Source organism: Equus quagga, chromosome 2 (genome assembly GCF_021613505.1).
Source record: "Equus quagga isolate Etosha38 chromosome 2, UCLA_HA_Equagga_1.0, whole genome shotgun sequence".
In the NCBI taxonomy this organism is placed as follows: domain Eukaryota; kingdom Metazoa; phylum Chordata; class Mammalia; order Perissodactyla; family Equidae; genus Equus; species Equus quagga.
The window spans coordinates 79,108,327-79,128,666 of NC_060268.1; the positions used below are offsets into that span (position 1 = coordinate 79,108,327).

Below are 20,340 nucleotides of genomic sequence, written 5' to 3' on the forward strand. Positions count from 1 at the left end.
CAGCATCACATGCTACAGAGAAATCTTTCATGAAAGGAAGAGTCCATTGACGTAGCAAACCTTATTGTCTCTTATTTTAAGAAATTGTCACAGCCACCCCAGCCTTCAGCAACCACCACCATGATCAGTCAGCAGCCATCAATATCGAGGCAAGACCCTCCACCAGCAAAAGGATTACCACTCACTGATGGCTCAGATGACGGTTAGCATTTTTTATCAACAATGTATTGTTTAATTAAGGTATGTACATTGTTTTTTAGACATAATACTTAGACTACAGTACAGTGTAAACATAACTTATACGCACTGGGAAACCAAAAACTTTTGTGATTTGCTTTATTGTGTATTTGCTTTATTGTGGTGGCATGGAATGGAATCCACAATATCTTCGAGGTATGCCTGGATAGAAAACTCTAGGAAATGAAAACAAACCTATAGTGACAGAAAGCAGATCAGCAGCTGCCTGGGGATTAGGGGTGGGTGGCCAAGAGAGACAAATTACAAAGGAGCCCAAAGAAACTTTTGCGGGCTTAAGTGGGACCACGACATTTGACAATACATAGGTCATGGCAGTGAGTCTCTGTCAGGAACTTATCCAGAATCTTGTCAGGAAAGGGAATAAGAAAGATACAGTGGTATCAGTGTTGTACTTTAGGGAACCTCCTCCTGGCAGCTGTTTTTGATTCCAGTTAGCTTAATCCAATTATCCTGCGCCCCGCCCCCAGCTCCTTCCAGCATGCTGATTCTGCTCCTAGAGTGGCATTCATCTACCTCCCCACCTGCGCAGACCCCTCGGCCTGCCCCACTCCTCCCGGTTGCCCCGTCCCCGTTGGTTTCCAGTGTCTGCCAACCTTTATTCCAGAAAATTGCTAACTTTCTCAACTGCATCTCCAAACTAAACTCTCCCATTTTAGAATTCTGATAGCATTTTTTACCTGTATCTTGTCATATGACATGTTCAATTAAATCTTACCAGAGTTGAAAGGCACCATAGTATTAAACACATTGACACTGGCACCAGATTATCTGAGTTTGAATCTCAACTCTGTCATTCTGTAACTGTGACCCTGGTCAAGTCACTTAGCCTCTCTGTGCTTCAGTTTCTCCATCTATAAATGGATATAACAATAGCATCTGTTATAATAAGTATTAAAGGAGTTAATATTTGTAGAGAGCTTAGAATAGTGTTTGCTACATTCCAAGCCCTAAGAATGTTAATTAAAATCAATCTGTGTTCCTACTACAGGAAGGTTGTGCTCCTGGTTATGAAGGATACTGAGATGTATGTGGCATTTGCCCTAGCCTCAAGGAGCTAACAATATCATGCCAGTCAGATTAAATTTTTGTAGAGATCTGTGCGCCCTGGCCCAGTGGCCTTTGCACTTAGGCAGCCTTATGAAGTATGAAGGCCAGTATGAAGGCCAAAGAGGGTGAAAGCTCAACGGCCACTTTTCAGAACCTGATCGCAAGGTGCAAGAATGTCGACTGCCAAAGTTCGCGAGGGGAAAGACAGGAACCATTCTGGAAGGGAGATGTCAGCCTGCCCAAGAGTTTGGATGATTTGCATTTTAACTGACCAATGGCGACATGCTGGTAACACTGGAGTCACCATGAGCCTACCCGGGCCCCACGCAAATCTCCGAGCCTGGGCCACCCAGCGTGCCGGCTCCCAGCGACGCCCACCACCACGCCGCGCCCCACCTCGGCCCCGCCTCCCGCACTGCGCAGACCCCCGCGGCCCCGCCCCACTCCTCCCGGCTGCCCCGCCCCGCTGATTTGCATAGCCCCGCCCCCGCCCCGCCCCGTCCCCTGCAGCGTGCCCTGCGGCTACCCGGCTCTCCCAGCCGCCGTAGCCGGCCCTGCTCCCACCGCGGGGCCCGGCGTCGGTCCCCGAGCCCGGCAAGCGCCATGGCGGCCGAGGCGCTGGCGGCGGAGGCCGTGGCTTCTCGCCTGGAGCGGCAGGAGGAGGACATCCGCTGGCTGTGGGCGGAGGTCCAGCGCCTCAGGGACGAGCTGCAGACCGCGCCCGACCGCTGCCAGGCCGAGGGGCCGTGCCTCACGCGGGAGGTGGCGCAGCTCCGGGCCGAGAACCGCGACCTGCGCCACCGCCTGTATCGCCTGCGGCTGTGCCTGGCCGAGGAGCTGAGCCACCAGGCGAAGCTGGAGAGCGCGGCGCGGGCGGCGGCTGCCGGCGCGCAGGTAACGGGGCGGCGGACTTGCCTGCGGGGCCCCGGGCCCGATGAGCGCGGCGCCCGCGGAGCGGCTTCCCCTGGGCCGGGCCGGGCCGGGTGCGGGTGCGGGTGCGGGCGCGGGCGGCCTGCGCCCCCGGCCCGCTGCGTGTCCGGCAAGCGCCCGCTGGAGCGAAGGGTGGAATTCCCTGCGGTCCCAGGAAACGGCCTGCCACACGCCTTCTTCAGTACCAGAAATGGGGTTTCCCCATGTTTGAAAAACTGCTGGGGTGTTTGAAACCCACTCCGCTTTCCTTGGACGGGCGGACCAACAGCGACATACGGAAACCCTCCGTTTCCATTATTGAGCCCCTGGCGCTGAGCCCTGACCACAGGTGGTTTTGCTTTCTTTGGGTGGTCTCTCTTGAGATCTGTGTCTTTAACATTATTATTTAATAGAGTTTTAATATTTGGGTTCATTTAAAGACACATTGTCTGCTTCCTGTAACATCATAAATTTTCTGCGTTCGGAAGGCTTTCTCAGACTGTGGGGTGTCCCTCGGTCCTTTACCCAGCGTCACTGTGGAGCGCTAGCCACATCTTCCTGAAATAGTGCGTTTAAAATCCCTGGCAGCAGCTACACAACCATTTTTCCAATGACATTATTTGTTTAAAGATTAGAGGGAAAAACCTTTAAAGAGCAGAACATATTAAATGTGCTTAGCAAGAATGTGTGAAAATGCACAGACAGGAAGGACTGAACCCCAGCAAACGACTTGCGGGTTGAGGTTCGTTGAGGGTCGTGGGCGATGGTCCGAGAGCCCAGCTATGGCCTCTGAACCGGGGACACTTGCTGCCTGCGGCCGGGCCCCCTCCTTGCTCCAGTTTCAGGTGTGTTGCTCTTTCTTTTCGTTGGTATGAGTCGTTTACAGTTTATCTTTATTTCTCAGCCTCCTTCTAGTCAAAGCCCAGAAAAGGACAATAAAAAGAAGAAGGAAAGCGGGCCTGACAGTGAGGTAAGTTGTTGCTGTAGAAATAATATAAAATACTACCTGGAATTTAAATATGCTTATATAGTTAACTGCCCAGGATTTTTAATTAAAACATAATTACTAATTAAATTACGACTTAGGCCACAGTAGGACATTTAAAACTTTGTAAGCCTTCAATACAAGATGTCTTAGGGATGAGTTATAAAGTGCTCCTTAGTCTATTTAAGGTCGGATAGCAGAGCTCTTCTTTTGTGTTAAGGAAACTGGCTACTTTGCTTTTTTAGGTGAGTCATTTAAACGACCAGAGAGTATTTATCAGGCATCAGCCTTTGGTAGGAGCAAAGCAGGAATATCTGGCCTCAAAGGGATCAGTCTGGTTGAGGAGTTCAGACAAACACAGGTTTGAAACCACTAGAGGACAAAGTAGGATGGTGTCTAAGGGCGGGCTGAACTGTGTGACTGCGTACACATGTGCTGAACGTGTGGAAAAAGGGAGAGGCCGGTGGGTGTGATAGTTAGAAGAGGTTGGCTTTGAGCTGGACCCTGAGAACTAAGGAGTCAGATCAGTGGAGAGGAGTCTTCTGGAGGTGAGAGTGAGAAGTCAACTGATCCAGACTAGCCCTGGAGGTGACCTGGGGCCTGCTGAGAAGGGGGTGGAACTTCCTGAGAGCTGAGCAGTTAGGAAAAAGTGGGCTGTGTATGTCAACCTTATGGTATTCTAATGATTTTCAGGTGAAAAATCAACCAAACTTCATAAAGGAAAGATTGAAGCTTTTTGAAATATTGAAGAAAGATCATCAGCTCTTACTTGCCATTTATGAAAAGAAGGGGAATACAAGCAATGTGATCACAGTCCGAGTGGCTGATGGGAAAACAGTGGAAGGGGAAGCTTGGAAAACAACACCTTATCAAGTGGCTGCTGAAATTAGGTAAACCGTAGTTTGGAGAAGATATTCAGTATTAAGTATTGTGCCAGAGCTTGATGAAAATGTGTTCTTAGGGACTCCTAAAGTATTTTTTTCCTACTCGGTTGAATAAGTTAAATGTAATTAGTTAATTTTTTTCCCTCTGGCTTCTAAAGAGGCCATTAAACAGTAGCTGAATATCAGAACACAATCTCTTCCTCTTTAAATAAAAGGTCCAAATTTTAAACTTCTAATAAAAATACATAGTAGAGAAAAGTATATAATCTTTGACAGGCCACATTATATTGACTTTGTTCATCATGAAGATATTTCCATGAGATTTGTCAGGTCTTTTGCTGGACTTGACTCCAAGCCATTGGTCCATCAGGAAGTAACCGTGGGTGGCTCTTTGAACCAACTTGGGCAGATCCCTAAAGCTTTCCAAGCCTGTTTTCTTACATCTTCAGTGGAAATAATACTTTTCCATTTACCTTGTGTGGTTGTAAAGGTTAAATGAAATGCTGTATATGAAAGATACTCTGAAAACTGAAGTGTCTCTAGAAATGTACAAAAAAGCTTATTAATTCTAGATTTAAGATGTATGTGTTAGAGCTATTATTGGCCCTGGAATAAGTATGTTGACTTTCCTAGAAATTAGATACATTAGTGAAGTTATGTTGTTTTGACTAATGTTAATTCCTAGCATTAAATACAAATTTATGAAAGTATAGCTCTAAACTGCCATGTAAATAAAGTTTTATTATTTAAAAAGCAAACTTTTTTAACAATTGAAATCCTGACATTTCCTTTGGAAACTATGGTTAAGATTATATTTCCTTTTCATCCTATCATATCGTGTACCCTAAGGGCCCCTCCCAACCTGTTCCCATGTTTTCCAAGAGAGATGAATAGATGTACTGGGGAAAAATGGGCTTTGAGGCAAAAATAAGTTGATGTTTCATCCTGGAGAGTCACTGTGCATGTTAGCATGTTAGAGACTGACAAGCCTGCACTGAAGAAACCTGTTCAAGCTTTGGAAGCAAAGTTATTGATTATGGAACATGTGCTTCTTTGTACACTTAGCAATATGCGTTTCCACAGGGTACTAGCTTAGACACTCCACCCTCAGGTTTAATGACAGAGGGGTTGCAGGAGTGTCTAAAAAGTAAAATCATCCAAAACTAAAGGATGGGCCAATCTTTATTGGGCAAACCTGATAAGAAAACAGCGGCCGTAATGTTACTGTCACACAGCAGAATTCAGGACTGAAATCATCCAGTGGGATACTGAGGCTTACTTTAAAAATAGGTGAACAGTATACAATTATCCAATCCACAGTGATTATTTGTCATGAGCCTTTATGAGTTAAATAATATAGCATCATGGGGCCGGCCCGGTGGTGCAGTGGTTAAGTTTGCACGTTCCGCTTCTTGGCAGCCCGCAGTTCGCCAGTTCGGATCCCGGGTGTGGACATGGCACTGCTTGGCAAAAGCCATGCTGTGGTAGGCATCTCCTGTATAAAGTAGAGGCAGATGGGCATGGATGTTAGCTCAGGGCCAGTCTTCCTCAGCATAAAGAGGAGGATTGGCAGTAGTTAGCTCAGGGCTAATCTTCCTCAAAAAAAAAAATATATAGCATCAAATTAGAAATACAAAATTACAGAAACTCAGGAGTGGTAGACTGTAACACTCCTCTTGACAGATCAAATAGGCAAAATTAAGGTCATGTGTGTCTGAGTAATGACACTGTAAGGTAGACTTCGTGCCTCCTTGCCCATCTCTGTGCTCTACAGGCAGAGACACTGCCTTCTCTCTTGGCACCTGTGGTCATGCTTTTGGCTCCTCAGAATCCTAAATAAAATGCAGAAACATACAGTTCACATTCTGTGAGTACAGTGAAATCACTTACAAACGCAGTAAACAGATTAATGACAATAAGACAAAAAGTAAAACTTGAAAATTAAAAAAAAAGCTCTTTAAAATAACTTGGGTGAAAGGAAATAAAAACAAGCACAGAATTCTTAGAAAATATTTCTAATGAAGAGAATACATTTCAAAATCTATCACCACTACATCCAGAGTGGTTATCAGAAACAGATTTGTGGCGTTGAAGGCTTTTATTATTGAATAAGAAAGAATGAAAGAAACAGACTAAGAATTCAACTCAGGCAGTTAGTAAAAGAACAGTTAAACAATTTCAAAAGTGAATTAGAGAACAGTATTAACTAAAAACTGTTAGAGTAAGTAAGGGTCCTGGGAGGTGGCTGGATATAAAATAATAGCTTTATTCTGTTATACTGCCTGTTCCCTTGTTTAACTGAGAGCAGACTGCATAGGTGGTTATTCCTGCTCTGGGGGAGCGTAGGCCTTTCTAAGCGTAACATGTGAGGTAGAAATCATTAAGGAAAAGATGTACAGATTCAAACTGCACAAAAATTAAACACTTAAGAAAAATGGCCATGTGTAAAAATGACACACAAAAAGGGAAATGACAGTTGTGGAAAAAAATGTACCATGTAAAACATGATTGCTCTCTAAGTGTTTTTCAAATTAGTAGGAAGCAGATGAAAACTTGAACAGAGGAAAAAATAATCTTATAAATGCAAATGAAAATAATTACCTATTACCTATTGATTTGTCAAAGATGTATGGAAAATAGTTAATATTGATACAGTTTTGAGGACATGGCCCTGCTGGAGGCAGGGTGAATCCACGCAGTCTCTTTCAAGCTTTTAAAGCCTTAAAAATGTGCAGACCCTAACCCTTGGACCTAGGAATTCTATATGTAGCCATTTACCCTAAGAAGATACCCCAGTCGAAAAAATGGGCAAAGGACAGTTCATAGTAGTTCATGAAAGAGTAGTTCTCAGAGTGTGGCCCCAAACCAACAGCATTAGATCACCTTGGAACGTGTTAGAAAAGCAGACTCTTGGGCCCCATCCCACACCTCCTGAATCAATTAACAGTCTATATTTTTATGAGAGGGGCTTCTGATGCAAGCTAATGTTTAAGAACCACTGAGTTAGGCTAAACTTCTGCAAAAAAGAGACCCCCAAGAAAGTGGCTTAAATAAGGTGGACCTCATGTTCTCTCACATAACAGTACAGAGATGACCAGTCCAGGATGGTGGACATCTCTGGTCCATGCAGTCATTTATGGACCCTGGCTCCTTCCATCTTATGAATCTGCCATTGCCTAGGTAGGGTTTGTTAATGTCTTGGCGTGGAAGCTGGGTCCCATCCATGGAGCCGCCTGGAGGCAAGGGGAAGAATGGCTGAAGAACGAGGATGCTTGGAGGCCAAGACCCCTAGTGGCACACTGTAATTTCCACTTACATTCTGTTAGCTCACATTTGGTCACGTGGCCACCCCTAGCTGTAAGAGAGAATGGAAGTGTAGCTCCTGCTGGCCAGCCACATGTTCAGCTAAAGCATTCTCACTGTGGAAGAGAGAAGAATGGTTTAGGGGAATAATGTCTGCCACAGTGTGCTCCTCTAACGTCCAGATATCTGTGAGCACCCTTCTTTCATCATCCCACACATTCATTCTCTACCCAAATGAGACAACTCCAGGTCCCATCAACTGGAAGCCCAGGATTTCCAAGTGTTGTGCAGAACACCCCCGTCAGGCTGGCTCCTTGCACTCTAGCAACAAATAAACTAATGGACAAGGCTGCCCATCCACACATGTATACAGTGGTGGAATAAACACAGACAATCACAAAGTTCTATTTGGAAAAAAGAAGAAGGAGCAGTATGGCAGGCACTGGTGTACAGAAGCCATCAGATCCTGCTGGCAGCGGTTGTGAGGCCCACAGCTTGGCAGTGGGTTGTGCTTGGGTCAGCCCATCTGGCCACCCTTTGTTCGCTGGGAGCGGCTCTCTTGTCCACAGTCTCTCGAGGGCCCTCATTTTGCTCTTTGGGAGGTTCATAACTGTCCATCAGCATCATTTGCTGCATCTGAAGTGCAGGGCTGTTTGTCCTCTTGGAGGCCGTGTGGTTTGCACAGCACAGTTCCCACTGGTGCACACTTGGAGGCTGAGGGCTCTTTTCAGGATCAAACAGTCAGAGGTATTTGTAAGCTGGATTTGTAGTTCATTTGGCAATAGAATTCCCTCAAGCAGTTAACTGTAATAGGCCCTTGGTCTGTTTGCTTCTAATCAATTCCGAGTGAAAGTAATCTCACTTAAAGAATTCTTCTAAACAGACTTTTCACCCCTTTATTCCCTGGCTTTTGTACTTGGCTCACTCCCTTCTGTCTCAGTTTAATGGGCTGAGATCAGATGAAACAACAGGCTGTTGTTTACCTGTAATCCTTGTGCTAGATGGGCCCCTGTTGCCTGTCTTGATGCCTGGCCTTTGGGAAGGGCTGTCAGTGCCCGTCCTTCCTGCTGTTTGGGACAGAAGATTGTGTTTCCAGTCTTGCACAGCCTCACATATCCAGGCTTTGTCAGTTTGGGTTACAGGCCACAGGCTAGGAGAGCCTCCCTTGGCAAACCCTGTCCCTTCCATCTCTGCTTGCAAACTGGGCACGTCTCCCCTGATCTTATCTCATTCTGGTTGTATCTTGCTAAAAGCTAAAAGTAGATATCAGCATTCTGCCCTTTTATAACTGCTTCCTTATGTGCTACAGGCATTGGAAGCACATTAGTTTGCCTGCAGTTTTTATCAAATCTTTTGTTCTGCCATAACAAGGGTTATTGGCTTTCCATATTTTAGTATCTCTTTCCTTTATCCACTGCCCATCTGCTCACCCAATGCCACATGTTTTGTTTTTGTTACTCACTTCCAGGTCCTTATTTCTGTATTAGTTAAGATACAGGTTAAACTACTGCAACAAAAAGACTACAGAAAACTCAGTGGCTTCAATATGGTCAAAGTCTCTCTCATATAGTAGTTTGGAGGTGTGGGGTCCAGGTTGGCAGGGCAGCACTTCTCCATACAGTCATTTGGGGACCTAAATTCCTTCCATCCAGTTGCTGGGCTGTCTGGTACGGTGTTGCTCTTGTCTACATGGTCCAAAGGGAACAGTACCTCTGTGCTCCAGTCCATAGCAGGCAGGGAGTGGATGGAGAAGTGCCCTCCATTGTCTTAAGGCTGAGATAGAGAAGTGCAACATATCACTTCTGCTTGTATCATGCCTCCAAACTTAGTCACATGCCACATCTAGCTGCAAGGGAGGCTGGAAAACTTACTGTAGAAGAAGGAGAGTGTGGATTTGAGGAGCCCTTAGCAATCTATCAGAGCCAGTAAAAATGAAAATAAAATGCTATTTTGTTAATAACAATGTCTAACATTTATAAATTGTTATTAGGAGTACATTTTATTTAATTCTTAGAATAAGTATATGAGGAAGGTCCGACAATGCCCAATTTACTACTGGGAAAACTGAGGCTTAGAGAAACGGAGTAAATTGTCCAGTGTTTAAACCCTGGTTGGCCTGACATCAGAGTGCATGCTCTTAAGCACAGTGCTGCACCACTGCTCAAGTTACTCACGGAAATGCAGATTATAACATTACATTGTAAAGAGGGCACAATTTAGTAGTACCTAGCATTATGAGGGCACAGAGAAAAGGTACTCTTGCACCCTTCCTGATAGGAGAATTTGGCAATATGTTCCAACAAAAGTTATTAAAAGTATATTTCCCTTGACCCAGAAGTTTTTCTTCTAGAATTTTTCCTGAGAAAATAATTGGGTACTAAGATGTATGTTCAAGAATGTTCATTGCAGCATTATTTGTCATTACCAAAACAAAACAAACACAAAACCCACAAAGAAACAATCAAAATGCCCAGCAATAAGGGATTCATTAAGTTCATCTACTGCATTAAATAGCATGTTTTACTAGTCTGTCTAATGTTAGGGAAAATGTTGTGATTTATTGTTAAGCTTAAAAAGTAGGTTACCAATTAGCATATGCAGAATAATACTATTAAACTTTTTATATTGGTGTATATATTTATGAAAATATGTGGAAGGACATACAGCAAAATGTTAACAGCAATTTCTGGGCAATAGGATTGTGGATGATTTTTTTTTCTTGGTGCTTTTCTGTACTTTCCAGGTTTCTTTTAATGTTTTTTTTGTAAATTTTCAAACAACAATAAATGTCATTTGAAAGACACACAAAAAAAAGGAAAGGAAAAGATCAATGCATCAATAGAAAATAGGTAAAGGACATGAACAGTTAAAAAAAAGTAAAAATGGCCAGTAAACATTTACTAAAATTAATAATCAAATAATTCAAGTTAAAATGACAATTCCCAATGTCAAATTGACAAAGACTTAAAAAATCTTTTGGGGTGCATGGAAGTGGTACACTCAGACAATATTTGTCAGAAATCTTTCAAAGGCTTGTGCCCCTTGGCCTGGCAATTTCACTTTGAGGGCTTATTCCCAGAAAACAGTCACGGGAGACACAAAGCTGGATGTGTCTGGATGTCTGTGCAGTCAACTCTATGATAGCAAAACACAGGTGACCGGAATGTGCAGAGTGGAGGCTTCCTCAATGAATATGATACTTCTAGACTGTTTTGGAATCTGTCAGATGGTATTGCAGTGAAAAAGCAGGCTATAAAATTATATTGGCAACTATGCTTTTAAAACCAGTATATATGTTTATGTGTGAGTCGGGGTGAACATAGAAAAAAGACTGGAAAGACATGTACCAAATGTTATGAGTAGTTATCTCTGGGTGATGAGATGTATATGTGATTTTTGTTTTATTCTTGTGCTTTCTGTTTTCCAAGTTTTTTACAGTGAATGCATATTACTTTTGCACTTAATAAATATTGCAAAATAAAAAATATCTGTCTTATTAGTTTACATTTGTACTTTCTATCCACTTAAAAAAAACCCTGGAAATTATTATTATTTTTTATTTTGTTTTGTTTTTTTGCCTGAGGAAGATGAGTCCTGAGCTAACATCTGTACCAGTCTTCCTCTTGTTGTATGTGGGTTGCCGCCACAACATGGCTAACCAGTGGTGTAGGTCCGTGCCCAGGATCCAAACGCGTGAACCTGGGCTGCCGAAGTGGAGTGTGCCAAGAGTGCGCTGAACTTGACCACTTTGCCACAGGGCTGGCCCTGCCCTGGGAATTATTTTAATCTTTTGTTTTAATGAATTGTTGTAGAATGTGATAAGGTTAACTCCCAAGTGACTTTTCTCTCACTAGTCAAGAACTGGCTGAAAGCACAGTGGTAGCCAAAGTCAATGGTGAATTATGGGACTTGGACCGTCCGTTGGAGGGGGACTCCACCTTGGAGCTGCTCATGTTTGATAGTGAGGAAGCTCAAGCTGTAAGTATTTAAAAACCAACCAACCAAACTTTGGGTGGTTATGTTATAAACTACTTTATATACAAAGTCACAAACTGAAGTCAAGAATGAGGAGTTTTGTGGCCAAGATTTAAAATGTGTATATTGGTATTTAATAAATATTTAATATGTTTTATGGAATGAATATATACAAGTATATATCAATTTTGTTGTTTCCTTAAGTTAGAATGCCTTAATTATTAAATCAGTGTGTATTTGAAATGAATTTTTATTAGACTTAAAAATGGATCTACTTTATAATTTAATATGTGTGGGAGAATTGGAAAAAATTATCAAAACTCAAATATCCTTTAAATACTTGTTTGTGTAATATTCCATAAAATAGATACCACATTTTCACATAGGTCTCTGATATACACTGTCACCCTCACTTTGCAATCTCCCTTTAAGAGGTCCGTTGTCTCAATAAAACCTAACCTGTGAATAGCTTAGGTTGCATTAGTTGTGAAGCTTACGTGGAATTTCTTGATTTATTAATCCAAACTGTAAGAACCATATTATAATTACTTCTTTGTTTAAAATATGCAGAGTATAGCCATTTAATAGTTAAACAATACAGTATTAATAAAATCATATTTACAAGCGATTCAGAAAGAGCAAGTTTTTTAAAAAATAAATAGCTTATATCTATTATTTAATTTTTCTCTCTAGTTCTTAACAATTGTCACCTAACTTCATCCCAGGTGTTATCCCTGGACCTGTAAAATTTTATTTATTCCCTCAGTCAACTGACCAGTGTCTAGGGCAAGGGATGCAGGTGCGAGGTTCTGTGGGGCTGCAGTGGACAAAGCATTGAGGCTCCCGCTCCAGAGTTCACATCTAGTGGGAGGAGATAGTGAACAAGAAAACAAACAATAGGTGCTTTCAGATGGTGTCAGTCTCTGGATAAAGTAAAATAGGGTCTGGAACAGAGAGCAGCCGTGGTAGTTGGTTAGTTTCAGTCCTCTTCTAAGGGCCCAAATGCTGCCTGAACCTGGGTGTGAGCAAGCCTTGCGCTTTCCCACACTGCCGGGCTCTTGGTTGACCTGCAGGCATCTTTCTGCTACCCTTCTCTAGCAGTCAGCTGTTGAACTCGCACTGTCAGGGATTTGAGTGGGGGTGGGGAGGAGCTGCCAAGTTCAGTGTTCCATGGAGGTATTGGCTCTTTGGAGTTCTTTCATCCTTGTGTTTCGTGAGGTCATGAAAAAGAAAACACTCATTATCATTGGGAATCTTTCTAGACTGCCTAACCAGCATGCCCTCTGCTTGCCATGATACTAATGTGGTTCCTGACATTGCATTATGGGGCTTCCATAAATATTTGTGGTTGTTGATGAAAATGATAACGGTAATAAACATTGACTGAATGCTTGTTATGTGCCAGGCACTGGCCCCAGCTCCTTATGTGCATTATGTCATGAGTCTTCAGTTACTCTATCACACAGCCACTGTTTTAATCCCCATTTTACAGATGAAATAGCCAGGGCTTGGAACAGTTAGGTAACTTTTTCAAGATCTTGACGCTTCCTCTAGTGTAATTTAGTAACAAAGGTTTTTTTTTGTTCTTGGATTTTATTTTCCTATTACTATGAACATATTAGCAAGATTTTGAACATAAACCAGTTTATCAATATTTAGTGACTATCCAGGAAAAAGAAACCCTATAGGAAAGTGAATCTAGAAAACTCAGATCTACAAAATGATAAATTAATGATTTTGTAAAAGCATTTTTTGCTTTACTGAAAAATTCAAGTCTCCATTAAATAGCAAACTCTCACTTTTATTTTTTTGGTGAGGAAGATTGGCCCTGAGCTAACGTTTGTTGCCAATCTTCCTCTTTTTGCTTGAGGAAGATTGTTGCTGAGCTAACATCTGTGGCAGTGTCTCTCTATTTTGTATGTGGGACACCAGCACAGCAGGGCTTGATGAGCAGTGTGTGGGTCTGTGCCTGGGATTGGAACTCGTGAACCCTGGGCTGCTGAAGTGGAGTGTGCGAACTTAACCACTATGCCACTGGGCCTACCCGTCACTTTTATTTTAAAAGACGATTCTAGGACTGGCGTAGTGGCATAGCGGTTATGTTAACACAGTCTGCTTCAGCAGCCAGGGGTTTGTGGGTTTGGGTCCCAGGTGCAGACCTACATGCTGCATGTCAAGCCACACTGTGGTGGCATCCCACATACAAAATGAAGGAAGATTGGCAACGGATGTTAGCCCAGGGCCAATATTCATCACCAAAAAAAAAAAAAAAAAATTGGCCGGCCCCGTGGCCGAGTGGTTAAGTTTGCACACTCTGCTGCCGTGGCCCAGGGTTTCACAGGTTCAGATCCTGGGCACGGACATGGCACTGCTTATCAGGCCACGTTGAGGCGGTGTCCCACATGCCACAACTAGAAGGACCTGCAACTAAGCTATACAACTATGTACCAGGGGGATTTGGGGAGATAAAGCAGAAAAAAAAAAAAAAAGATTGGCAACAGTTGTTAGCTCAGGTGCCAATCTTAAAAAAAAAAAGGAGAGGATTCTATTTATAAGAATATTTAGTGCATAATGTAGCATACGAAAGGACTCCCTGCCCTCTGGATAAATTCATATGGAAAATGACAGAGTGAGAATGTTCATGTAAGGTTGATAAATACGCACACCAAAAACAAGGGGTGTTTTATAAAATGATAGAGCTTTCAAGTTTAAATATATATCTAATTGCTATTTGCTTTTGTAACCATCACGTCTGGTAAAGGGTGTATTAAGGTCTATGTTCTGCCCTGAATCTTTGTGAAATCGCAGGAGCAATCCGTGATGTGCAGCCGCAGTCTCATTCTCAAGAAAACATAAGGTGCTTATTTGGAGGTGTAAACAAAAAAAGCAGATTCTATAAGAACAGATGCTGCTAGTTCTGCGACATGCTTGTAGTTAGGTTCAGTGACCTGTCCCAGGGTCTCATGACATTAGTTTGACATCACCTGCAATTTCGATGGCTAGCCGCCTGCCCCCCCACTCCCCATCCTATATATTTTCGCAGCAAAATTGACAGTTAACCACTCCCTTCTTTTTTTAAGGTTCTCCATGTCGCCAGTGCTTTCCTAGTTTTATTCTCACCTCTGGTTGTTTTTTGTCAGTCTTCTTTGCTGGCTTTTTCTTCTTCATCCACCTCCAAATGTTAAGAATTCCTCCGTGTTCAGTCATAGCCTCCTTCTTTCTTTAACTCCTGTTCTAAGCTGTCATACTCATCTATAAACTGTCAACTCTCAACTCTTCTATCTGTAGCTAGAATGCCCTAGTCTTATATACACTCCTGCCCATGTGGCATCTCCACCTACATATTGTACAAGAATCTTTACTTCCATTCGTCTATAGTGAAATTCTTGATTTTAACCTCAAAACTTCTTTCTTACCTGGCTGCCCATCTCAGTGTACAAGTTTACCACGTACCCAGTTGCTCAGCCCAGAATCTTGGAGGTTGCATGTGATGAGTCCCCGTCCCTCAACTCTAGTCTATAATTTATTGGTAGCCGTTACTTTCATAATGTGTCTTGAATCTGCCCACTTCTCTCCATCTCCACTGCCACTAGCCAAGATTCTATAATCATGCCATTTGTAGCAGTACCCAAGAAACTGCCCACCTGCTATCTCGTTCCTCTGAAATCCATTCCCATATTGCTACCAAACAATGTTTTAAAATGTAATTGAGTCCATTTCTTTTCTGCTTAAAACTCTTTAATGTGTCCCATTGCATTAGAATAAAACCCAAATTCCTCCCAAGCCCTGCGTGGTCACTGGCCCTCTCTTACCTCTCTAACCTTTCTCGAGCTACTCTTTGTTCGTCTCCAATGTATTAGCCACCCAGGCCTTCCTGACTCCCTGAGAATGTAGAGGCTTTGCTGCTGTTCTTTATTACAGTGCTTGTTCATCTCCTTTTAATTGCTCTTCTCATCTTGTGATTATGTACTTACAGATTCATTTATTGCCTGTCTCTCCTCCACCAGGCTGTAAACCGCATGAAGCCTGTGACTAAGGTGTTTTCACTGTTGCATCCCCAGCACCTAACACAGTGTTTGGCTCAACAAATAGCGAGGTGTGGACAAAGCACTGAAGAGGAGACTTGGGCTGGTGTTGGCAGTTGGCCTGCCATCCCGGCACCATCCAGAGCAGAGGGGCTCTGCCCCACGGACTGACCCTCTGTGTCTGTTTGCAGATCATATCCCAGCCGAATGCCGTGGGTCAGGATTGCACGTAGTCTGCTCAAGCAGCTAACTCCCTTTGCTCTGGGTTATTTATTTTATAAAACATCTGTCTAATTTTGATTTGTTTCCTATTTAATAAAGGGAAAGAAAGTGCTGCCAGAGGACTCAATTATCTTGTTCCTTTGGCACTCGTATGTATTTGGTGACTTTGGTTAGTTTTAGTTTATCTGTAAACCATTGATTCTTTGGGAATTTAGTACTGAGTTTTCTGAACTTTTAGAGCTGATGACTGGCCTTTGGACTATGGTAAATTAACTCATGTATTTACTGCTTCGGGGTTTCAGGCAGCCAGCAGGCTTCCCCCCGCAACACCTTGCCCCCTCCACTAGCCATCTTTCAAACGTCCACAGTCATGTGCTGTTCAGCATGTGAAGACTGCCGTGTAGATGCAACATTTTGTTAATGTTAGTGATGTCATAAACAGCGTCTTTGGCCCTCCACATTCTGTTCAGATGCTGCCCCTGGAGAAAAAGGAAGGCAATTAGTGTCTGTCACTCCCCGCCTTCTTGCACTCTGGGCTGAGCCAGGCTTCCGTGTGTCTACTCTTCTCAGTGTCCAAGTGGGTGGTTGAAGCTTTTAGGCAATTAAAACACACAGAAGGAAATGATTTAGGAGCTGTACTTTAGCTGTGACTCAGAACAGCAGTTTTACGCTAGAACCAAGTAAATGGCTCTGGTGGAAACTCAGAGTGCTCAGAAAATATGCTCTTCCAAGTGGGCATTGGAGATTTTCTTTTGAAATCACTGTTGCCCTGTGTGTTGGTGTTTATCCCCTTAAAATTTATCAACCTGCTTACTCATGTTTTTTTACTAATAATTTTCCATGACATAATTTTGATAGCCAGTGACCTCTGTGTCCTGTGCCCTGCAGGTGTACTGGCACTCCAGTGCTCACATTCTTGGGGAGGCCATGGAGCTTTACTATGGAGGCCACTTGTGCTACGGTCCACCCATTGAAAATGGATTTTATTATGACATGTTCATTGAAGACAGGTAACACCACTGGATAGTCACTTCTGAATGCATGTGTTTATAGTCCTTTTTTTTAAAATAATGGTTATGTATTAATTTAGTGAATTATATGTTACATAATGTGATTATAGATTGGATAGGTATGTTTGAAAATTATTTTTTTTATGAGTTTAGATTCCAGGTAACTTCTTTAATGTTTTCTTTCTTTTCCCCAGAAGGAAGTGATATACTATTTATCTAATCTGGGACTTGCTAGAGCATAGTACTAATTGAGACTGGGAGCGAAGGTTAATCCCTGGAGAGCCGTTATTTCGGTTCTGGTCCATGGTAATCGAAGATGCTGTCCATCTGGGCCAGCATCTCACACAGATGAATACCAGATGGGGCAATTCACAGGGGCCTCACATTCAATGGTCTGTTCTTGAAATCATTAGCAACAGGCCCAGCCCAGCCCACCTCCTTCCCTGCAGTCCTCATGGCTCTCAAGGATACCACGAGCAGTCCAAACTGAAACTGGAGGGTCCTTCCAATTCCTCCCTGCTCCTCATCCCCACCCCACCATCCCGTCGCTCAGTCCAGTTCTGCCAATTTCGTCTACTAAATAGCTCTCCCATCCTCCTCTCCTCCTCTGTACTTCTGCCTTAATTTAGACCCACAACATCTCCTGCCTGGATGACTATGGTACATTTTGCCTTTACTTGTCACCTCCATCCTGCTTAAATGATCTCCCTCATCTCTCCTGAGCATCCAGTATTCTGTAGTCCTGCCTTCAGGCAGATCCGGCTTCATCCCCTGTTACCACCGCTCCAAGATCCATTCAGCAAGATTTTTTGACTGCCTACTATGTGCTGTGCTTGCTGCTGGTGATTCAGCAGTGAATAGATCAGCCTGTCCTTGTGGAACTAACAGTGTGGTTAGCTCAGACAGACAATAAACAAACAGCATCCACTGTCAGGTGGTGATGAGTGCCATGAAGGAAAATAAACCAGGTATGGGGAAGTGTGTGCTGTGACAGGAAAGCAGTCAGGAAAGGGTAAAGTGACTTTGAAGCAAGCACCAGAGTGGAAGGAGGGAGCAAGGCTCTGAGGCTGCTGGGGGGTGTTTATGGTCCTTTAGGGGAAGAACGTGCGAGGCCTCTGTGGAACAGCCCCTGTGTGGGCATATGCCATGCTTGTTTGAGGAGTGGCAGGAAGCCAGCGTGGTTGGAGGGGAGTGAGCTGAAACCTGGGAGTGACTGAGGGAGGTCAGTCCATGCCTGCAGAGGCCCACTGCCCTCGTGAGCACCCAGCTCCGACTCCGCCACTCACGCACACAGATCTTCCTTCAGCCTGGGCTCCACGGTCAGTGAGGGCAGGGACATGGCGAGCGCTTCATACAGCCCTCTGAACGAAAGTATAAATGTGTCAGGGACGAGGAAGACCGCACAGAATGGGCCTGAAAGGAGCTTACAATCCACCTGGGGTCGTTTCTAACAGGGTTTTCAAATGGCACGCCTCACTGCAGAGAAGAAGTGAAGTTGATGGCTGTCTCCTCTTTGAGAGATAGGATCTGCCTTGTATGTGAATTTTTGACTTTCTGAAGTCCTGGTACAAAAAACCCCAAATTCCTCAATTTGGAAAGTGTGTAATTAGAGACAAAGTCTACAGGACAAAGGTCCACACAAAGAAACATGCATATTGTCTGAAAAATCTGTGTTGATTCTTACTTGCTCTTCCTTTTAGAGCAGTGTCCAGCACAGAGCTGTCAGCGCTGGAGGGCATGTGTAAGACGATCATAAAAGAAAAGCAAGCCTTTGAAAGATTAGAAGTCAGTAAGGAAGTCCTCCTGGAAATGTTTAAGGTAAATTCAGGAAACTCTTTAGAATAACAAAGCTTTTTGCCGGGAATATTAAAAATAATTAACATAGACAACCTTTTTTTTTTTTAATAAGTAATTGACTGGTACTAGCCCAGTTGTTCCAAATGATTTGGCAACCTATTGTGATGTTGTCACCAGTCACTCAATGTGCTATTTCCCTACTATTTCCTGAGAATTTTAATGCAGACATAGGTAGGTAAAGGGCCAGCTGAATAGTTTTCATGTATGTATTTATAAATCTGATTAATTTTTAGTATTAATATTCTGACTACTAACTTCAACAATATTTTTAATACCGTATACAATTCTGGCTTTTCTCTTTCCTTCGGGGTTGTCTGTGGTTATTTTTTTTCTTTTTTTTTAGATTTTAGCTTGGAGTAACCTGTATAAAATTTCAGTTTTCTCTTTATGTTGTTTTAACCAATGTACTTAGATATATTCATAATTTTATTTTTAAAATCACAAATATCAGAGAAAGCACATATAGTCATACACCGCATAATGATGTTTCAGTCAAGGGCAGACTGCATATATGACAGTAGTCTCCTAAGATTAGTACCATGTAGCCAAGCTGTGTAGTAGGCTATACTATCTAGGTTTGTGTGAGTACACTCTGTGATGTTCATACAACGACGAAATTGCTGAATGACACGTTTCTTAGAACGTGTCCCCATTGTTAAGTGATGCACGACTATAATTTGAAAGCACAATATTGTTAGTTTTATGGGCTTGAATTAAAAAAATAGATTTGGATTTAGTAAAAGTTGCAGCTACTCTTTTTTTTGTGGTAAAATATCCAAAATATAAAATATATCATTTTAATCATTTTTAAGTGTGCATTGGCATTAAGTATATTCATATTGTTGTGCAACCATCACCAGCATCTATGTCCAGAGCTTTTTCATCTTCCCCAACAGGAAACGTGTACCCATTAAACACAAACTCCTCATTCTCCTTTCCCCTCCATCTGTCTCTATAGATTTGACTACACTTAGAACCTCATATAAATGGAATAGTACAATATTGTCCTTTTGTGACTGGCTTATTTCACTCAGCATGTCCTCAAGGTTCATCCATGTTGTAGCATGTGTCAGAATTTCCTTCCTTTTCTGAGACTGAATAGTATTCCTTTGTGTGTATAGACCGCAGTTGGTTAATCCATTCATCTGAAGACGGACACTTGGGTCACTTCCATCTTTTGACTATTGTGAAAAATTATGAACATGGGTGTACAGATATCTGTTCAAGTCCCTGCTTTCAGTTCTTTTGAGTATATACCTAGAGTGGAATTGCTGAATTATATGGAAATTCTGCGTTTTATTTTTTGGGCAGCTGCCATACCATTTGCCACAGTGACAGTACTATTTTACTTACATTCCCACCAACAATGCACAAGGGTTCCAGCTTCTTCACATTCTTGCCAACACTTGTTATTTTCTTTTTTTTTTGCTAATAGCCATCCTAATGGGTGTGAGGTGGTATCTCATTGTGGTTTTGATTTGCATTTCTCTAATGACTAGTGATGTTGAGCATTTTTTCATGTGCTTATTGGCCATTTCCATATATTCTTTGAAGAAATATCTATTTAAATCCTTTGCCCATTTTTGAACTGAGTTGTTTGTTGTTGTTGAATTCTAGGAATTCTTTATATATTCTGATCCCATTATCAGATACATGATTTACAATTATTGTCTCCTATTCTGTGGGTTGAGAACTAAATTCAGTAAAGCCTTCATGAAGTAAAATGATTTGATTTTAACATATAAGTATGAAACAGTTAAATCATACAAATCTATTTTTTCTCCCAACAGCTACCTCCTTTCAGTAGTTGTTTAATATAAAGTACCAGCATCATAGTAATAGTGATGAAAGCATAAAATAAAAAT

General features: G+C 42.5%; 1 protein-coding gene across 1 annotated transcript in view; it reads left to right on the plus strand.

Annotated features, from left to right (window-relative positions):
- The first annotated feature begins 1,827 nt into the window (after window positions 1-1,827).
- The window catches only part of TARS3 (threonyl-tRNA synthetase 3), a 63,631-nt gene continuing 45,118 nt past the window's right edge, over window positions 1,828-20,340 (plus strand). The window contains exons 1-6 of the mRNA XM_046654782.1: window positions 1,828-2,199; window positions 3,119-3,184; window positions 3,893-4,089; window positions 11,241-11,364; window positions 16,497-16,618; window positions 18,319-18,436. Of these exons, the coding sequence (XP_046510738.1) occupies window positions 1,909-2,199; window positions 3,119-3,184; window positions 3,893-4,089; window positions 11,241-11,364; window positions 16,497-16,618; window positions 18,319-18,436 (918 nt within the window). The 5' untranslated portion in view covers window positions 1,828-1,908. The remainder of the gene's footprint in view (window positions 2,200-3,118; window positions 3,185-3,892; window positions 4,090-11,240; window positions 11,365-16,496; window positions 16,619-18,318; window positions 18,437-20,340) is intronic.